We start from the raw sequence: 21,605 nt of genomic DNA on the forward strand, positions 1-21,605 counted from the left end.
ACTTCTGTCCTAAACAAATCAAATTCCCTACTGGAGTGGAGAACTGGCCTTTTGGGTGGGAGATACAGTAATTTCCAATGATGGAAGTTTTTAGGAGCCAGACGCTTTTCCTGTGATTGGGGAAGGCAGTCTCATTAAAGGGTTCCCGTGGGTCTAGCTCCTTAGCTTCCCATGGCCAATGGTCTCCTAGATTGGTTCCCTCACAAACATAACATGAGGTGACATTTAGTGTCTGGGCTATGGACTCAGCTAGTGAAAGGAAAAGGTTTTTGGTCTTGGTCGAGATAGGAAATTCACTCCACATTTCCTCATAGAAAGAATGAAAGGCTTGGTATGAGGAACTCTCGTGAGTGATTGTGATGAGCTTGAAGTGGAGCACAGTACTGGAGCCATGTACCTCTCCATTTATCTTCATACTGACTGTAAGTCCCTGTTCCCAATTTGAGGTCATTAGTAGAGTAAAATTTATGGGGTTACAGGTGCCAAGAGTACAGTCAGGGGTAGTTGTCCTTTTGTGAAGGAGGGCTGAGTGTTCTGCCATCTGCTAGGTAGCCCATAAAACACAACTCCAGTAAGTGCAATAATGCCAGCCCATGCTACCACAGGACCTGCCACTCTGGCACACACACTTATCATTTGATGCATAAGCTGTCTCCCAGGCTAGACCTCCACATCCCTTGCTATCTTGGCCTATGGCCACACCTACATCAAAAAAACACTGACACTGGTTTATCAGGGTTGAACACCTGGATACAGTTAATGAGGTCCCTAACTCCCCCCTCCCCCAGATAGCACCATCAAATCTTCAGACCTCCAACCATTGATCCCGAGGGATGTAGTTGAGGTTGAAGAAGATATGCTGATTACCATGGGAGCACACCGAATAGATGGTATGGTTGTGTGCGCATGACCCGGTGACAGTGTCTGTACAAGAGTAGTAAGTATGGAAAAGCAAAATCCTGGTGACAACACTTCCTGCCTGGGTAGTATGCATACATAGGTCTCAGTTTGAGATTAGGAGTTCCCGAGAAAGGAACTGATTAAATTTAACAAAAGGAAAACATGGAAAAGACCCATCCCTGGAGGGAGAAGATAACTCCTCAACTTTCCAATGTGCATAGACTAGTCAGGTTGTTGTCCCATCATTTGTGGTTCCCTGTTGTTTCCCAGGAATCAGGGTCCTGCCAAGGAAGGGCAAAGGTGTTCCAGAGGGTGATCTTGCATGGTGAGGAGGGTCAGGGATGCATTCCCACTCAAGAGAGGCTGGCTCTATTTGGCTGTGGATCCAGGGAATAATTTCTGCTACCTTAACTACTGTGGGGGTAGACAAAATAACAACAAAAGGGCCTCTCCAATGAGGTTTTAGCAATTGGACATTCCATTCTTTTACCCAGATAGCATCCCTTGGTTTGTAAGGGTGTGTGGGGATTATCAGGCTAATAGGAAGTCTCTCTTAGACCAACTCATTGATTTTTAAGAGAGTTGACCTGAGAGCCTGCATCTGTTGTCTCAAAGTAAGGTCACTTATTTCTTTGAGGTCCCCTTGTACACCCTTGATTAAAGGGGGTGGGCATTGATAAAGGACTTCAAAGGGAGAAAGCCCTGTCTATTTCATGGGACTTGACCTAATTTTTAGTAATGCTATGGGTAGTAACTGATCCCATTGCAAATGGGTCTCCTGATAGTTTTCCCAACTGTAACTTCAAGGTCCTATTCAGAGTTCTACTTTTCGTGATCTTTGGGGATGGTAGGCCATATGCAAATTCCAGGTGATTCCTAAGCCCTTAGCCATCAGCTGTACCACCTCAGCCACAAAAGCTGGCCCATTATCTGACACAGGTATTCCAAACTGAGGGATGATTTCCTTTAGCGGACATCTGGCCACCTCCCAGGCATTTTCAGTCCACATGGGGAAGGCTTCCACTCATCCTGAAAAGGTGCAGATGAACACCAATAGATATTTGCATCCTCAAGCTTGTGGCATTTCAGTGAAGTCTACGATCAAGTTTTCAAGAGGAGTTACACCAATGCTCTGCACCTGGGGTGGTGCCCTTGGCCCTTTCTGGGGGTTATTTTGGCAAAGAAGTTATATCTTTCACATACTGCATTACTTATTATAGAGAGTTTGGGGACATAAAAGTTCTGGGCCAGGATAGTCTTGAGGCTGTTCACCATAAATGAGTCCTTTCATGGAACTGTTTGACAAATGTAGTAGCCAGTGACTCAGGAATGGCAATGTGGCCATCAGCAAACTTCCACCATCTGTCCAGTAAAAAGTTTCCCTCCTCAGTCTTAAACCAAGCCTGCTCTTGTGTTGTGTACCTTGGGTCCCATTCAGCTAAGGGACATGAGAACAAGGCAGCCATCAGGGCAGTTGGGGCTGATCCTCTCGTGAGGGCTGTCTGTTTGGCTTCCCTATCAGCTTTCCAGTTTCTCTGAGCAATTGTTGTATCTCCCTTTTGGTGCCCTTAGCAGTGTATAACTGCCACCCGTTTAGGGGCCCACACAACATCTAGCAGTTCAAGGATTTCCTGCCCATAGTTGATACTTTTCCCTCCCAAATTAATGGACCCTTCTCCTTATATAGGGCCCCATGGACATGAATAGTGTGAAGGCATATTTAGAGTCAGTGTAGATGTTTACCTGAGCCCCTGCAGTGAGCTGGAGTGCCCACGTGAGGGGGACAAGTTCAGTCTTTTGTGCAGAAGTTCCAACCAGCAGCAGGTGGGCCTCAATGACTGAGTCCAGAGTTACTATTGCTTACCCAGCAAAGTGCATGATGTTCCAGATAAAGATGCTGTCATTTGTGAAATATTCAGTGTCCAGATGGCCAGTAGGCTGGTCACTTTGATCTGTCCAGCTCAAGAAAACCTTATCCATAACCTCTAAGCAGTCATGCTCCAGGGGGCCTGAGTCAACCAGCAATAGGGTGGCCTGGTTTAGAGTCTTAGCAACTTCTAGCCAGATGTGTGGGTTTTCATATTACATAATGTGGTATTTGACCATCCAAGAGTTGGTCAGCCAATAATTTCCTTATACTCCATGAGAGTTAGGATGGAGTGGGGAGCTCAGACTGTGAGTTCTTATCCAGGGCAAGCTTGTCTGCCTCTGCCACCAGGGCATCAGTGGCTGCTAAGGTACGCAAGTGAGGGGGCCAGCCTCAGGCAGCAGCATTGAGCTGTTTGGACAAGTGAGCTGCTGGACAATGCCAGGACCCCAGTAGTTGAGTCAGGACCCCAACAGCTGTCCCCTTTCTCTCATGGACATACAGGGAAAAGGGCTTCATCACATCTGGCAGGTCTAGAGGAGAAGCATTTGTGAGTGACCTCTTGATTTCTCTCAAGGCTTTCTCTTGTTCCTTTTCCCATATTAAGGGTTCCCATTCTCTCCCCTTTTTGTAGCTTCATAGAGAGGTTTGGCCAAGAGGGAGTAGTTAGGGATTCAGATTCAGCAGCTCCCAAAAACTCTCTGATTTACTGGCAGGTCTTGGGGGCTGGAATAGAACAAACAGCCTGTGCCCTCTTGGGGCCGAGCCTGCACTGTCCCTGAGACAGGTGAAAGCTGAGGTATTTGACAGTGTTTTGGCAAATCTGAGCCTTTTTCTGAGAGACTTTATATCCTGAATCTCATAAAAGAGAAAGAAGGAGGCAAGTTCCTTCCATACAGTCCTTCTGAGTTGGTCCAGCCAGCAGGAAGTCATCTATGTACTGGAGAAATGTGGAGCCGTGCTGGTTGGCTGAGGAGCCTTTGAAGTCAGATGCCAAGGCAGTTCCTAAGATAGTGGGGGAGTTTTTGAAACCTTGTGGCAATTGAGTTCAGGGTAGTTTCCCCCTTTCTCTGTTATTGGGATTTCCCCACTGGAAGGCAAAAATAGTCTGGCTCTGTGGGGCTAGGCAGATGCAGAAAAATGCATTCTTAAGATCTAGGCAGGTAAAAATCTTTGCCTCAGCTGGGACAAGGCCTAAAAGCATGTATGGATTTGGGACTGTGGGGGGCAAAGTGACAGTTGCTGAATTTACTGTCTGGAGGTCCTGAACTGGCCTGAAATCCTTGGTCCCCGGTTTCTGGACTGGTAATAAGGGGGTGTCCCAGGAAGACTGGCCACTTCAGAAAATCCCATATTTTAGGAGTCTGTCAAAGTGTTTTTGAATTTCGACCTGGGCCTTGCGGGAACGAAGTACTGTTTTTAGTTGATAGGAGTGGCCCCTGGTTTTAGTTCCACCACCACTGGGGACATGTTTTGGGCCAGATCTGGGGGGTTATCTTCAGCCCATACACAGGGAATCTTGAGGGGAAGCTCAGGACTCTCAGGAGGCCTTCCCTCAGGGGCAGAGAGACACCATTCCTCTTCTTCTGTGACTGTGAGGATTAGAGTCCAAGGACCCCGGTTAAGGCTGCTGTACCATCTGAATTAAAAGTTATCTGTGGCCAGAGTTCGCATAATAAGTCCCTGCCCATCAGCCCATGGAGCAATCAGGGAGATAAAGGAATTCATGCCTTACTTCATGACTCCCAAGATTGCATTGTCTGGAAATTAAGAAGGGGTGGCAGACCCAGTCCTCTATAGCCCTAATACTAGTTGTATGCTTTTGTGAAAGGAGACCCACTGGTTGGGTCACAACTGAATGTTCTGCGCCTGTGTCCACCATGAGGTTAATGGAAAGGCCCCCTATCCTTATTCGGACCAAGGCTCCTGGGGGGGCCTCATAAAACAGAGGCCCGTCTGTCCTGTTCCTCCTCATTGCCTTCCAGGGCTGCCAGTCTGACAATGTTTCTTCCAGGGGCTTCCCCGTGGGTGGGCTGATATTTTCCCTCAACAACTCGGGCTCTGCCCCTGGTCTGGGGGGCCTTTTGGGAGTCCCTGACCCATTGGGGACATTCATTCTACTAGTGCCCTTCCTGTTGAGAGTACACACATTGATTTTGCCTTAGTTTCTCCCTGGGGTGAGGTGTCCTAAGGTCTCTTGTCGCCATCCGTGGTGATTGCCTCTGCCAGGATTAGCCTGCCAGGGTCTGCCTGACTGTTCAACTATGGCTGCTGCAAGGAAGTCTATTTTCCTTTTCATCTTCCTGTTGGCCTCCCTTTTAGCCTCCTGATCTCGATTGACAAAATCCTTTGTGGCCACCTCCAGAAGATGGCCGGCATTCATTCCAGCAAATCACTGCAGTTTCTACAATTTCCACCTTATGTCCCCCTGGGCCTGGCCAACAAAAGTGGCATTAATCATCTGCTGGCTTTCAGTGGCTTCTGGGCCAAAGAGGGTGTACAAGTGGAAAGCCTCACATAAACGCTCATGAAACTGGCTGGGACTCTCATCTAGCCCTTGGAGGACCTCTGATGTTTTGCTCGTGTTCTCGGCCTCTTTCCCTCCTTCCTTCATGCCTCCCACTAGTGCCTCCTGGTATCGTTCAAGCCACAGTAGCCTTGGTCATCATTAGGGTCCCAATGGGGGTCCTCCTCAGGGAACAGAGACTGGGCATAGGCTTGGGCATTTAAGGTGCCAGCAGGGGCATGATCTTCCAGCCACTTTAGAGCTGCCAATGTTATACAGTGTCACTCTTCAGTATTAAATAGTCAGAAGAATCTGTCGACAATCTATCCAGTGCGTTTATGAGTATGGATAATAGACTGCATCAAATCAATCAGAGCCTGAGGTTTTTCCATGAAGGAGGGGGTACGCTGTTTCCAGTTTAGGAGGCTGGTAGACAAATAACCATCGGAGGATGGTTATAGTGTTTGACCATCCTGGTCATAGTACATTGGGCCTTAGGCCTCTCTCAGGGGCATCTGTAGGGCGGTGGGAGTTTGAGGAGAGGAGGGATCCTCATGGAGACTGGTTAGGTGCCCCTGATTGAATGGGGAATGTGGGGTGAGAACTGGCAGACTTGGAGTGGGCATGGGGTCCATAGGACTCGGGGAGGTCAGGGGAGTTGAGGCCCCAGGGACTTCCAGACCAGATTTTACAGGTGTGATTGTCCCTTGGGCTTCCCCATCTGATGCTGAAGGTGAGGATGCAGAACTGGGTGTCAGTGGCAGAGGTAGATAAAGTTGCACATGGGGCAGTAGCATTTCTTCGGGATCTTCGCCCATTATAGGCTCCTTTGCTTTCTCCCTACACTTGGAAGTTGCGGCCACCCTAGCTACCATAATCCTACAGGTCTCTTCCAGACAGGGCCTTAGCCATGTGAGTCGGCTGAAGACAGCATCCTGCCAGCAATCAATGTAGGGAAACTGGTCTGGATGCCCAGGCTTCCCTACAATTACCCTATGAACCTCATTAACCACAGTTTTGTCTAGTGACACTTCCGGGGCCACCCTGTACCAAAGGTGGGCCAATGTACTTCACAAAGGGCCTTAAGCTTGTTAGGAGTTAACTCCAGTCTCCATAAATCCCTTTTTAAAGTGTTTAACCATATACTCCAAGAGAGTGTTTTTACCCTGATTTCCACCTATCTCTTCCCATTACCAGATGGCAAGACAGACATAGAGGGGTAGGGGTTTTGGAGGAGAGATAAGGGGGGGAGGGGTCCTCTTCTCTGACACACAAAGGAGAACAATATGCACTCCTTATTGGTGACCTGGACACTGCCTCCCATCCAGGAACTGCACCTACACAGTGTCCTCACTCACTTTGTCCATCTCCGGCTGCTTCCTTCATGGGAACTTAGATGTCTCTTAGCTGTAGTGAGTCCAAATATGGTTGTATGCATCTCTATTGGCTACTTCACCCTCAGTGCTATGTGACCTTCCTCACTTCAAATTCTTTAAGTTTTATCTCCCTGCTATGCTGTCCCCCTCCTCCCTGCTACATTTCTGTCACAACTTGAGATTCTATTATATGTTAGGTTTTCCTCCCCGTTGTTCATGATCTATTTCTTTCAACTAAGACACACACTTCTTGAACTCCATGACTGCCCCAGGCATTTACAATAGTCACTGTCCACATGCTTGATAAATATGCATTGAGTGAATAATGGATTAAGTGTTTGCTTTGCCTTCTTTTTTCCCCAAGAGGACAGGGAATCCCAATAATATGGAAATGATAGGAGTGATGGATGGAGTAGAGTGTAGCAATCTGATAGGTTGAGAGGCTGAAAGGCGGGCAGGGCGATCCTGGACCTCAAGCCAATCATCACAGGGCAGGGAGGAGCCATCACTATCCTCCAAGAGGTTAAAAGTGTGTCTGCTGAGGGTGTGTGCAGTCCAAGGTGGCTATGTGCCAGCGCGCCCTCTGCTTCTTTCTCTCTCCTTTCTTGGCTCTGCCCTGTTGGCTCAGTGACATGCCAGGAGGAAATGTTTTCTCGCTGGAGACAGTTTTCGAGGATTAATTACTGCCAAAGGAATGGTTGTGGAGAAGCCTGAGTTTGGCAGGTAAGACGGGCAGAAGGAGGAGAGCTGGGGAAGCTTGAGAAATCGTTCTTTCCTGGGGCTTTGGGAGCAGGAGATGAAAGGGCTGTAGGATCTGGGGGAAGGGGTAGAGTGAGCACTCAGAGCCTGCTGTCAAACTCACAGGAGCCCTGTCTGTGATCCTGAGCCCTTTCCTCCAATGTCCTGTCACAGTCCAAACATTGTTAGTCCGCGATTCTCAGGCTCCTCTGGTTACCTCAAGCAAACGAAAGTGAAAGCAGGACTTGTTTTCTCGTGTCTCTCGTGCCTCATTCTCTGCACGCCATTTTTTTCCCCCTCAAAGTCTCTAATTTTCTTTCTTTCTCTGTTCCTTAATTTATACCAGCCACCCTCATACCGGGTAGTAACCAGAACAGTCTATACAAACACTTTGGTTCAAAGATTTCATTGCCTGGTGATCATATTGATGCTGTGCAATTGATTAGACCTTATAAAAAAGGTCTGTGAATTTTGTAGCACATGCAGCTATTTAAATACTCAGGTAGTAGTTGGATTTTTTTTTCTGATAATGGAATTGGATCCAAAGTGTCCAGAGGTGACTGAAGACAGCTGAACTAAACGGACACACCCAATTCCCTGCTTGTGTAGTATTTATATACACGCGGGAGTGGCGAATAGGATTCATTAATCATTTTTTCGGAGACAAAATTAGTGCAACTAATCATTGTGTGCCTACCATTCGTTATGTACTGTACTTTAATGTACTTTACCCACGTGACCATTTTTATTGTTAACCCCATCTGAGGAAGCAGAAAATTGAGGCTGAGCAGACTGAAATTACACAACCAGGAAGTAACAGTCAAAGTTACACAACCAGGGGCTCAAAGTCAGAGCTCACTGAGGTGAGAATCCACACCTACCACTACTGCTTTGAATAGAAGCACACAGTCCTACAAAGAGCACAGGCTCCCAGTCAGGAACACAGAGACCAGCCGTCCTGGGGATAAAAGAAATGCAAATGGACAAACCCCATGAAATACAACTTTCCTGTTAATGAGGCTTTTTTTTTTTTTTTTAAAGCCGCCACTTGCTGGTAAGAACATGTTTCTATAACATTGAAAGAAATTGGTTAATATAGGTTGAAAATTTTGAACACAAACAATAATAACCTTTGACAACTCATGCAGTTCTTTGAAATCTGTCATGCAAAGTCTGTCATCAGATCTATCATAAGAAAATAAGCTGAATTTAATATAACATCATTTGGAATTGTTTAAAAAATTTAATCATCAGTAAGAGTGCCTGACGTGGAAGCATGAAGCCCTCAGTTCCAATCCTATTATTAACAACAACAACAAAAAAAGTTACTAAGCATGATCCCAAATTAAAAAAAACTATTGAAATATTTTAAATATTAGTTATTGTTTCTAGATAGTAGAATTATGGAGTAATAATTTTCTTATCCTTACCCTTTTTTCTTTTTTTTTCCTTTTTCTTTTATTATTCATATGTGCATACAAGGCTTGGTTCATTTCTCCCCCCTGCCCCCACCCCCTCCCTTACCACCCACTCCTCCCCCTCCCTCTCCCCCCCAATACCCAGCAGAAACTATTTTGCCCTTATTTCTAATTTTGTTGTAGAGAGAGTATAAGCCATAATAGGAAGGAACAAGGGTTTTTGCTAGTTGAGATAAGGATGGCTATACAGGGCATTGACTCACATTGATTTCCTGTGCGTGGGTGTTACCTTCTAGGTTAATTCTTTTTGATCTAACCTTTTCTTTAGTTCCTGGTCCCCTTCTCCTATTGGCCTCAGTTGCTTTAAGGTATCTGCTTTAGTTTCTCTGTGTTAAGGGCAACAAATGCTAGCTAGTTTTTTAGGTGTCTTACCTATCCTCACCCCTCCCTTGTGTGCTCTCGCTTTTATCATGTGCTCATAGTCCAATCCCATTGTTGTGTTTACCCTTGATCTAATGTCCACATATGAGAGAGAACATACGATTTTTGGTCTTTTGGGCCAGGCTAACCTCACTCAGAATGATGTTCTCCCATTCCATCCATTTACCAGCAAATGATAACATTTCATTCTTCTTCATGGCTGCATAAAATTCCATTGTGTATAGATACCACATTTTCTTAATCCATTCGTCAGTGGTGGGGCATCTTGGCTGTTTCCATAACTTGGCTATTGTGAATAGTGCCACAATAAACATGGGTGTGCAGGTGCCTCTGGAGTAACCTGTGTCACAGTCTTTTGGGTATATCCCCAAGAGTGGTATTGCTGGATCAAATGGTAGATCGATGTCTAGCTTTTTAAGTAGCCTCCAAATTTTTTTCCAGAGTGGTTGTACTAGTCTACATTCCCACCAACAGTGTAAGAGGGTTCCTTTTTCCCCACATCCTCACCAACACCTGTTGTTGGTGGTGTTGCCGATGATGGCTATTCTAACAGGGGTGAGGTGGAATCTTAGTGTGGCTTTAATTTGCATTTTCTTTATTGCTAGAGATGGTGAGCATTTTTTCATGTGTTTTCTGGCCATTTGAATTTCTTCTTTTGAGAAAGTTCTGTTTAGTTCACTTGCCCATTTCTTTATTGGTTCATTAGTTTTGGGAGAATTTAGTTTTTTAAGTTCCCTATATATTCTGGTTATCAGTCTTTTGTCTGATGTATAGTTGGCAAATATCTTCTCCCACTCTGTGGGTGTTCTCTTCAGTTTAGAGACCATTTCTTTTGATGAACAGAAGCTTTTTAGCTTTATGAGGTCCCATTTATCTATGCTATCTCTTAGTTGCTGTGCTGCTGGGGTTTCGTTGAGAAAGTTCTTACCTATACCTACTAACTCCAGAGTATTTCCTACTCTTTCCTGTATCAACTTAAGAGTTTGGGGTCTGATATTAAGATCCTTGATCCATTTTGAGTTAATCTTGGTATAGGGTGATATACATGAATCTAGTTTCAGTTTTTTGCAGACTGCTAACCAGTTTTCCCAGCAGTTTTTGTTGAAGAGGCTGCTATTTCTCCATCGTATCTTTTTAGCTCCTTTGTCAAAGATAAGTTGGTTATAGTTGTGTGGCTTCATATCTGGGTCCTCTATTCTGTTCCACTGGTCTTCATGTCTGTTTTTGTGCTCCTTACCCTTTTTTCTTTGGGAGTACTGGGGTTTGGACTCAGGGCCTTGCACATGCTAGGCAGACATTCTACCACATAAGCCTCACCCAGCTCATTATTTTATATTTACATAACATTCATATCTATAATTTAGAAGTTCTGTAATAAATAAGTAGCTGTGTTTAGAAAAATTTGCTAGTAAAACTAATTTCTGTGATTCACCTGCTTTTTCTCCTTTTGAAATTACTAGGTATTTCTCCTGGACTCAAGGTGGAATGTCAGAAGACTGAGAACACTGCTTCTCTTCAAACTGCCTACTGCAGCCAGATAACCCCAATTTGCACTCTGAGACAAGGATCAAGTCCTAAAGAGAGAAGTTTTCATTTTTTCAAGGAAAGGCAAAAAGTTGTAGCCATTGGCATTTACCATAATGGAGACCAAGGGTCATAATAACCCCCATGGGGGATGTGGGTTCTCTGGCAATAGAGAGGCTTCAGAAGAAGAGGAGCTTTCGTTGATTGAAGCTGTTCAAAAGAAAAAAGTCAACCGGCTCCAGCAGTTGTTGGAAAGAGGGGCTGATGTGAATGTTGGTGAGGAGAAAGGGGGCTGGACACCTTTGCACAATGCAGTACAACAGGGCAGCGAGGACATGGTGGAACTTCTGCTTCGTTATGGTGCTAACCCTCATCAGAGGAAGAAGAATGGGGCCACTCCCTTCATCACCGCTGGGCAAGAAGGACATGTGAATCTGCTCCAAATATTCCTTTCTAAAGGAGCAGATGTCAATGAGTGTGATTTTAATGGTTTTACCGCTTTCATGGAAGCTGCATGTCAGGGGAATGTTGAAGCGTTAAGATTCCTCTTTGAGAAGGGAGCAAATGTGAACTTGAGGCGAGAGGCCAGGGAGAATCAAAGCCAGCTTAGGAAAGGAGGGGCCACGGCACTCATGGATGCTGCTGAAAATGGCCACATAGATATCTTGAGGATTCTTCTTGATGAGATGGGGGCAGAAGTCAATGCCTGTGACAATATGGGCAGAAACGCCTTGATCCATGCTCTTCTGAGCTCTCATGGTAGAAACATGGAGGATATCACCCGCCTTTTGCTGGACCACGGGATTGATGTCAATGTGAGAGGGGCAGGAGGAAAGACACCTCTGATCCTGGCAGTGGAAAAGAAGCACCTTGGTTTGGTGGAGATGCTTCTAAACCAGAAGTGCATAGAGATTGATGACACAGACAGGGAAGGCAAAACAGCACTGCTGATTGCTGTCGACCTCAAACTGAAGGAAATCACCCAGTTGCTGTGTGACAAGGGAGCCAGCATGGATTGTGGGGACCTTGTTGGGATAGCAAGGCGGAATTATGACAATTCCCTTGTCAAGCTTCTTCTCCATTATGGAGCTAAAGAACACCTTGACTCTCCTGCAGAAGACTGGCAGCCTCAGAGCTCACACTGGGGGGAGGCCCTGAGAAAGCTCCACGGAATATACCGCCATATGATTGGCAAACTGAAGATCTTCATGGTTGAGGATTATAAAATTGCCGACACCTCTAAAGGGGGCATCTACCTGGGGTTCTACGAGAAGCAAGAAGTGGCTGTGAAACTGTTTCCTGAAGACAACATAGGTGCACCAAAGGAAATCTCCTGTCTGCAAAGCTGCAGGGAGAGCAGTAACTTTGTGACATTCTATGGGAGTGAGAACCACAGGGGCTGTTTATATGTGTGTATGTCCCTCTGTGAACAGACTCTGGAAGACCTCTTGGAAGTGCATAGAAAGGAAGCTGTGGAGGACGAGGAAGATAAGTTTGGCCGGGATGTCCTCTTATCTCTATTTAAGGCTGTTCAAGAACTGCACTTGTTTTATGGATACGCTCATCAGGATCTGCAACCTCGAAACATCTTAATAGGTAAGTCCTGGTGATAGTCCTGGGATGTCCTCTTATCTCTATTTAAGGCTGTTTGAGAACTGCACTTGTTTTGTGGATACACTCATCAGGATCTACAACCTAGAAACATCTTAATAGGTAAGTCCTGGTGATAGTCTTTTTTTGTGTTGCTATGACAGACTACCACAGACTGGGTAATTAATTAAGAACAGAGATTTATTTCTTACAGTTCTGGAGGCTAGGAAGTTCAATATCAAGAGACTGGTGTCTGGCAAGGGTCTTCTTGCTGTGTCATCCCATGGCAGAAGGCAGAAGGGCAAGAGTGTGCAAGAGAGCCCCTAACTTGCTTTATAACAAACCCACTCCCAGGAAAATGAACCTACTCTCTTAATCATGGCACTAATCCATTGAAGAGGGCAGATCAACTCTCAAAAGTTCCAGCTCTCAACACTAACTATAAACTACAAAACTCTGTAAAGGGTAACAGGAGAAAAATTAGATGACCTTGGGTTTGGTGGTGACATTTTAGATGTCACCATTTATGAAGGTACCATCTATGAAGAAAAAAAAATGATAAGCAGTAAGAATTAATTGATTTCATTGAAATTAAAACTTTCTGCTCTGCAAAAGACATTTTCAAGAGAATGAAAAGATGAACCAGTCTGGGAGAAAAATATTCGCAAGAAACATATCAGATAAAGGATTGTTAACCAAAATATGAAAAGAACTGTTAATACCTGTTAAATCTCATAATAAAAAGTCGAGGCCTGTAAAAATAAAACAAAATAAGAATCGTGTTAGAGGAGCAGTGAAGTGTTCCATTTAGGCACCTTTATACTCAAGTGGCAGAAGAAAATGCAAAGTGGCTTAAACAGTGTAGGGAAATGATTGGTTCAGATAACAGGAAGTAGTCCCTGGTTTTCCATCAGCATCCTATCTGCTTCTTCAGACTCATTGCACTCTGTGACTTCATCCCAGCTCTCTGGACACTTGGGCCTTTTTTTCGCCAGATAGGAATTCTCTAGATTTCTTTTGGCCTTGGGAATTCCTATCTGAAATTTCTCTTCCCTTTTTCCCCACTCCACTTGCTTCCTTAATTCTACTCATCTTTTTAGTCTGTTTCTTCCTTAAGGAAGACTCCCCCACCTCACACTAATCATATGGTTTTGCTGTAATACACATATCCTACACTTTTGCTAGAATTTCCCAAATTGCAATTATTTTTATATTTATTTGTGCTATTATTCATTTAAAATCTGTCTCTGCATCCAGAGACTCTAATCTGAACTCTTGAACTATGTTCTTTACCCATCATTTTATCTCTCAATAAACACTTGTTGAATAATTTAATGAATTTATGTTTGTTAAGCTCTGGGTTCTCACAGAATCTAATGTCTAGGTTTGGAATCAAAGGGATTCTAGAAGTACACAATTGTCTTGGCCTTCATCCTACTTGGGGTCACTCAGTCTTCCTTCTCAGAGTCCTTCAAAGCAGAAGCTGGGGACCACCTCTTGCAGGATAAATCCCTGACTTTCCCACTTTTTACCTTGTTTCTGACTTCTAGTATCCATTCATCCTTCTTTCTGAGGGTTCAGTGGCTTCCTTCAAAGGAAAAAGACTCTAAAGGGAACAAGGAAATGATGACTAAGTATAAGTATAAGCACATCATTGATCTGTGATAATTGTGTAAAATATCAGAGTAGCTTGTGGCTGGTGACTCAGTTTAGAGGAAAGCTATGCCAAGACAGTCCTGGACTGTCTTGGTTAGTTTCTTGCGAGTCATAGGATATAACCTTAACTACTGCCAGCAGCTCCTTTACACACCTGTGCTGTTTGCCCTAGGAAAGACATGAATTGGGACTGGTTAACGTCACTCTTAACCTTTCCTACTGTCTGACCTGGAAAAAATAAAATGCATGTCCTGCTCTTGGGAGATACCTAACAGATCAAATGACATTGCCCATGACAGTTTTGAGGAGTAAATAGCATTATTTTCCATCTTCTTCAGAGATGATGGATTGTACAAGGTATTATGTATTTATTTGAATGATGTGACTCTCTCATGATGGAGTGTGACTATTTCCCATGCACCTCTGCAAACTATCCCTTAGATTCCAAGAATGCTGTTTGTCTGGCAGATTTTGATCAGAGCATCAAGTGGGCTGGAAATCTACAGGAAATCAGAAGAGATCTAGAGGTAATTTCTACAACCAATTTACTTTTTCTTCTTTCTGCTTCCTTATTTGTTCATTACCTTAGTTCCAAGGGCTAAATAGAGGATGCTCTTATTTTAACAAGAAAAAAAAAAAAAAAACTTCTAATGCATCCCCTATCTAGTCTGCTATTCTTACTCCCTGCAGACAACCACATTTTCTTGGTCCTCTCCCACAGCAGAACCTTGAACCTGCAGAGGAGAAAGTGTAATGGCTGGGTCTGTGCAGAGCTTCCTTTTGTGGAGGCTCCTTTCTGTGTCTCTTGTTACCTCTCTCTTCTACTAATAACTGACTAACCATACTGTGTATGTTGTACTACTTCTCCAAATATTTCTATGGAGGTATTTCCAAATTTCTCCAAAATTCTTCCAAGAGGTTTTTTTTCTGCCTAGGGATAAAGTAAATAAAATTTCTTTTCCCACTTTATTCAAATATCTCATATGCTGAGCTTAGAAGAAGGCCTCCCCTTCCTAGGAGGGGTGGGGAAAATCCCCAGCTCAGAAGAGATGAAGTTTGGCCAAAAAGATGAAGACCCTGAAATAGCTGTTGCTCCTGAGAGGATGCAGAGACTAGCCCTGCAGACTGAAGCCCCCAGAAGATTCAGGCTCTGTCAGACTGTTCCTTATTGGACAGTAACCAGTAGGCCGGAGCTCTCCCTCCATGGGTGTAGCTTCTTGGTTTGGTGGCTCCAGATGACAGCCCTTCCCTTGACTGGTGCCTAGTGAAGATGGTTCCTGTGCTAAGCTCCTCCTCTGCCTTTCTTCTTTGTATCCCTCCCACCCTGAACTGGCTCTATTATCTGCTTCCTGAGATCCAGAAGTCCCAGTTGCCAGCCAATCTTGAGGTATTTCCCTTGGTTAAAGCAATCTCTCTTTCCCCAATTTGTTTATATTCTATCAGTACATTCAAGGCCCAGCTCAAATCCCTGTGCAACCAAGAAGTCTATCCTGACAACACTGGTCCAAGATTATCTTTTGCTCCAATGTGAACCATATACTGCCTTGAAGAGTTCACTGTGCACAGACATTTGCCTTTTCTCCTTAGCAAGCCTGCCAACTTGAGATTCCTCCCATCGCTGCTTGCACACAGCCTGCCTCTCACCTTGTATTACTTTTATGTAGCTGTGACAAAAACACCTGAGAGCAAAACTTAAAGGAGGAAAGATTTATTTTAATCACAATCTCAGTGCTTTCAGTCCATCATGGCAGGGAGGGCATGGCGGAGCAGCTCCCATCATGGCAGACAGGAAGCAGAGCAGAGCCATAATAGGAAGGTGCCAGGGAAGACACTGTGCCCAAGGGCGTGCCTCCAGTGACCTACTTCCTTCTCAGTCCTACCACCTCCCAAAAGTCTATTCAAATTTGAATCTGTCAATGGACTAAACCATTCATTGGACCCGAGCCCTCAGGATCCAATTGTCTCTGGAAACACCCTCACACACACCCAGAGGTGTACTTTACTAATCTCTTAGCGTTTCTCAATTTAATCAAGTTGACAATCAAAATTAATTGTCGCACCTTCCAAGGTAATTCAAGCACCTTTGGCTTAATTTGTGTACAGGCCCTTGGATGGCTGGTCCTATATGTGGTAAAGAAAGGAGAGATTCCTTTCGAGAAGCTGAAGGCAGGAAATAATGAAGAGGTGGATCAATTTTCTCTAACTGTGGAGACTAAGGACCTTATTCGTCACCTCTTCTGCCCTGGAGAAAATGTGAGGGGCTGTCTGAGTAACTTGCTAGGTCATCCCTTCTTTTGGTCTTGGGAGAGGTAAGTAAAACTCAAGTGTGTGACACAGACTTCTGGAATGGAGAGGGTGAAGTGGTGCATTAGGGGTCAGGACTGGGAATCAGCAGATCTGGGCCTTTCTCTTATCTTGGCATATATTGGCTGTGTGTCCTTGGAGAGGTAGTTTTACCTCCTAGATTCTGGTTTCCTCTTCTGAAGAGTAGGTGGGAAGAAAGAGAAAGCTACCTTTCCCATCATGCAGAATTTTTGAAGTGTTGTACTATTTTTATGAAAAACTAAAAAAAATCAGTTTTCTCTTTCTGAAAAGCATGAAAAGAATGGAATGACCCTGATAATTCTGTCATCCCAGCCGCTGTAGAACACTTCAAAACGTGGGAAATGAATCTGACATCAAAATCCGAAAGTCTAACAGTGATATCCTCAAACTACTGCATTCTGAGCCACCTGAGCATTACAGTTTTAACAAGTGGACATCTAAGGTATGATTAGCCCCTACGGTCTAGGACTTATTTCAGGAATAAGAGTGTGATTTTTCTGGTAGTGGGGTTTGAACTCAGGGCCTCCTACTTGCTAAGGCAGGTGTTCTACTGCTGGAGCCACTTTGCCAGTCCTAAAAGACTGTAATTTTTTATGTTTTTTTTTTCTAACTTATTTTAAATCATTGGCTTGTTCTAACAAGGAGGTGAATGAGGTAATTTTTCTTCCTCTCCATCCCAGTTCTTCTTGGTTCTTTTGGGTCTCTGCCACCTCTATCAGAACCCAGCCCCACTCTTAGTTAGGCTCTGCTTTAGGATGGTCCATTGACTTAGCCCATAAGCCTTTCTCTCAAGCCTGGCCAAGAATTCGATCACCATTACGAGAAGAGCACCTACTAAATAGAGCCTAACCTAAGGGAGGTACTCTCTCATAAGGTCTCAGCCCAGGGACAGAATGGCTGCCTCTGTTGCCTGTAAGCAGTCCAGCTCTGAAATCCACTATATTCTGCTGGAGAACATGTAATTCAAAGAAAAGACCTTTCAAATTTCTCTTCAAGAAAAGTCTAACTAACTTGAGCTATGTATAATGAAATTCTACAAAATAGCTATCTTAACCAAGCTTTATTGTTAGAATTTTCATTATTTTAAATAAGAGGCATCTATCAAATACCAATTGCATGCTAGGTCAATGTAAGGGCCTGGGCACATAAGGCAGAATGCGTGTGACCCCTGTGGGGCTGAGAGACCTGCAGAAATGATGTTATGTGATGTGCTCTGGGCGTGCCACCAACACATGCAAAGCATCATGGGCCAATCTATACTCTTCGGGTCTTGAAACCAACACCTTCCCAATCCTAAGCCTTGGCTTCTTCTACACCTCTCATTTCTTGTTCTCATTTTGCTTTTCTTACCTTGCTTGTCTACACATTATACTCACATTTGCTGGTTTAATGTCTTGTTTTTTTTTTTTGCTAGCCTGCAGCTGTTAGCTGTCCTGCTAATCATTGTATCCCTGGCATGGAGTAGGTGTGCCATAACTCTTTGTTAAATGAATGTCTAGAAAACTTTGAATCAAACTTTAAACTTGTAGAAACTTGAAACTAGAACAGATGATAGTGGCAGATGTAGTGCTAGACTGCGATATGGCAGTCATAATTCTCAGGACTGTATGCAAATTAGCACATTTAACCCTTCTAATAGTTGCAGATGGGTAAACTGAGGCACAGACAATATTTCCAAAGGCACAGAGCCAGTCAGAGGTGTGGCAGGACTGGAAAAGTGGCCATGTGCTTGAGCTACTCCCTCCACAAAGCTACGATGCCATCAACTCCACCAAATCATTTAGTCACTGAGGAAACTGAGTCTCAAAGATGGTACCTCAAGTACCCAGGGAAGGACAGCCAGAGATCGGCAGAGATCGGCAGAGATTGGGGGGAATGCCTGTTACTCGTTTGCAATCTGTTGGTTCTTTCCTCTAAATTTCATGAATTTGATTACCTTTTAATACTCGTTTTAGACTTTGTTTTTCTACTGATTTTAGTACTCACACAGTTTGGCAGCACAGATCTAGAATTCAAGTTTTTTAGAATATATTACTGCCTTTGTTTCTTATTCTGCCTCATCCTGCAACCCCACACTGCTCAGCTTCTCTCACAGGTGCTCTGTAGAGAGCACACCTGGGAGGTCTTGACAGTGGTCCCACTAGGGGGCGTCCAGTCACCAGTCGCTCTTCCTAACTGACTCTCGGGCTTCATGGTTTTTGCTTCTTGTTCTTTTACCTCAAACTCTTCAAATACAGGGGCTACCTACAAGGGTGACAAGCACAGGAAAGAAGTTGTCCTGGGAAACTAGACCCAAGGAGAAGTACATAACCTTTAGGAAATGTATTTCAAAAACAAAAATAAGCAAACACCAACTTCCCTTTTATTGCATTGGTTGTCAGGGCTTCTTTCCATCTGAACAAGCCAAGAGACCTCAGGAGGAAGTGTAATCGAGTGTGAATTTGGGGTGTTGGGGCACAAGGACAAAAACGTCGTGTAGTATAATGAGCAAACTTCCTAACATAGTGATCAACGATTTGTTTAAACCATGTTTTAATATATTTTATTTCTATATGGAAACAATTCACTTGGTAAATATGGACAAAAATTTAAAGTTACTTATAATCCCTCATCTAAACACAACTTCAGTTAGCTTCGTGGTGTGTATCATTGGCTTTCATTGTTTTCCTAATTTTTTTTTTTGGGTGGTACTGTGGTTTGAACTCAGGGCTTCACACTTGCAAAGCATGTGCTCTACCACTCGAACCACACCTCCAGTCCATTTTGTTCTTGTTATTTTGGAGATGGCATCTCCAGAATTGTTGCCCTTGAACTGTGATCAGGCTGTCTTTGAACTGTGATCTTCCTGATCTTAGCCTCCCAAGTAGCTAGGATTACAGACATGAGCCACTGGTGCCTGGATCATTTTTTTCCTTTCTATTAATTTGTTTTTGTAATTAGTAGAGGGCAGCATATATTCAACTTTGTATTTTGCCTTATGGTATTAACATGCCATCAGGATTTGTTTTGTGATGCCACTGTATTTCTGTGTAATATTTTGTTTTTTAGATTGACAAAAATGTTTTTACAAAAATGAATAATTTCTATAGAAAAAGTGGTAATTTCTACCAGGACAGTGTGGGTGATCTGCTAAAGTTCATTCGGAATTTGGGAGAACACATAAATGAGGAAAAAAATAAAAGGTGAGTATTGCTTTCTTTCTTATAAAATCCAATGTAAATTCATATCTGTGTGGAAAGAAGAAAATTTGTTTTGATAAAACAGAAATGATTCTTCTCTCCTGTTTGGAAAAGGGGCACCAACTGAGGTCTCACAATTAGTGTCCACAGGTTCTCAGTTTCCTTTATAGTCTTTGCTGAGCCTCAGTGAACAGATGCTAGTGACTTCTTGTGTGAATAACACAGAAGACAGGATGGCTGAGTAAAGTAAATATAGAGTTATAAAAGTTTAACAGCTCCATGTGAGTTAAACCAGCTTTTGTTGATTTAACACTGTTAAATTGATTTACAGTGTTAGCTGTAAACTTACACACACACACACAAACACACAAAGTCCCTTGAAGTTTAGGGCTTTTTTTTTTTTTTTTTGTATTTTAGATTGTACATAAGGGACTTTTGGATTGTATTATTTCCATTTCTTTAAATGAAAAAGAAAATTAAAGTTCAGAAAGATTAAGTGGCTAGATTTGCAGTTAGTAAAGAGCCAGGAGATGAGCCTTGTTCTTTCTGATTCCGAAGCCCTTATTCATCCTGTTAAAGAAATCCAGAGAGCAGGGAGAGCTCAGGGGCCACATGCTGTGAACAGGGTGGGGGTGGGGGTGATGCTGGGAGAGTGGGAGGTGGGCCGGAGGGAAGCAAGAGCTTCCTGTTTTATTTCAGTATGAAGAAGACAATCGGAGACCCTTCCTGTTACTTTCAGAAGACATTTCCAGATCTGGTGATCTACGTTTACAACAAACTGCAGAACACAGAATACAGAAAGCATTTTCCCCCAACCCAACAATCCAACCCAGCCTCAGTGTGACAGAGGTGGCTGAGCCAGTGGGTTCTGAGTGTGTATGAGACTTTCAAGTTCAAGGAGTCACTTACTAGCTGTGTAGTTCTTGGCAAGCTGCAACTCTCTGGGCCTACCTAACCTGTTTGCTTGTGAGGAATGAGTTGGATAACTGATGCGTCAGTTTCTGGCACAGTGCATTTCATACGTTTTCATAACAAAAGCAGCTGATGCTCAAACTACACGAGTCCATTTTAAGGGGTAAAGCTCATTGGCAGGAACTGGGAGAGTGTTCTGCTAAGATTCCTCTTGTCAATTCACCAAAGGAGTGAGTGTCAAGACCCCTAAGACTGTGTGTTTTACAATAATTATCTCATTGAACTTTCCCAATGACCTTGCAAAACAGAACTTACTACCCTCATTTAAGAACAAGAGACTTAGAGGGTTTGAGTGACTTGCCCAAGACTGTACAACTTGTACAGAGCACTATATTAATGGAGGTGGTGTTACTGTTACCTTGCACTCAGCACTTCTAAAACTTGATTAGCAGCAGCCCAGGGCTTTTCTGGACAAAACCCCAAAAAGAACATATCAGAGAGGTTCCTGGAGACTCATTCATTCAGTACTTGTTGAGTGCCAGTAGAAATCTAGGCAGTAGTTGCATGAATTCCATTCTAAAGGAAGCATCTGCACTGGTTTTCCATGACCTCAAGGAAGTAGATCTTAAGAGAAGGTATTTGGCAGTGTCTGAAGGAGCTTTTGGTGTCACAGATGGGGGCATGGCACACTGCTGTTTTGTAGGTAGAGGTCAGGGATGCTACCAAACATTCTGCAGTGCACAAGACACCCCCCCTACAACACCATATTATGCAGACCAAAACATGATGAGGTTGAGAAAGCAGGTCTTAAGGGGCTGGGATACTTTTTAACTGGCTCAGGGCCCCAGGCTACAGAGTGTGTGACCCACCCTACAGAGGAGTGATTCAGGTAGATTTTCTTGCTGCTTGGTCTGTAATGAGGCATCCAGGAAGTCCATCCATCCTCACTTCCCACACTCCATTGTGGGTGCTCTTTGGAGCTCCCTGATCCCCACAGCCACATCAACACATGCTTCTTTCCACCTTGTAGTTTTGGTTTCCCCACAGAAATTGAAGGTTCCTGGGGCTAATAACTATTTTTGAATTTATATCTTCACTACTCAGCAAAATGTCTGCCCCATGGGTATGCTTACTAAATATTCATTGGATAATGAATGGGCTGTGTTTGTATAT

The 21,605-nt window shown here is 43.8% G+C and overlaps 1 protein-coding gene across 1 annotated transcript; it reads left to right on the plus strand.

Annotated features, from left to right (window-relative positions):
- The first annotated feature begins 7,163 nt into the window (after window positions 1-7,163).
- Rnasel (ribonuclease L) lies at window positions 7,164-21,200 on the plus strand. Its single transcript, XM_020154554.2, is given in 8 exon segments — window positions 7,164-7,372; window positions 10,707-12,366; window positions 14,458-14,543; window positions 16,120-16,325; window positions 16,654-16,783; window positions 19,390-19,523; window positions 20,220-20,325; window positions 20,327-21,200. Coding segments are annotated over 7 exon segments (2,193 nt in total). The 5' UTR covers window positions 7,164-7,372; window positions 10,707-10,886; the 3' UTR covers window positions 20,378-21,200.
- Window positions 21,201-21,605: the final 405 nt, after the last annotated feature.

This window comes from Castor canadensis, chromosome 11, assembly GCF_047511655.1.
Source record: "Castor canadensis chromosome 11, mCasCan1.hap1v2, whole genome shotgun sequence".
Classification (NCBI taxonomy): Eukaryota; Metazoa; Chordata; class Mammalia; order Rodentia; family Castoridae; genus Castor; species Castor canadensis.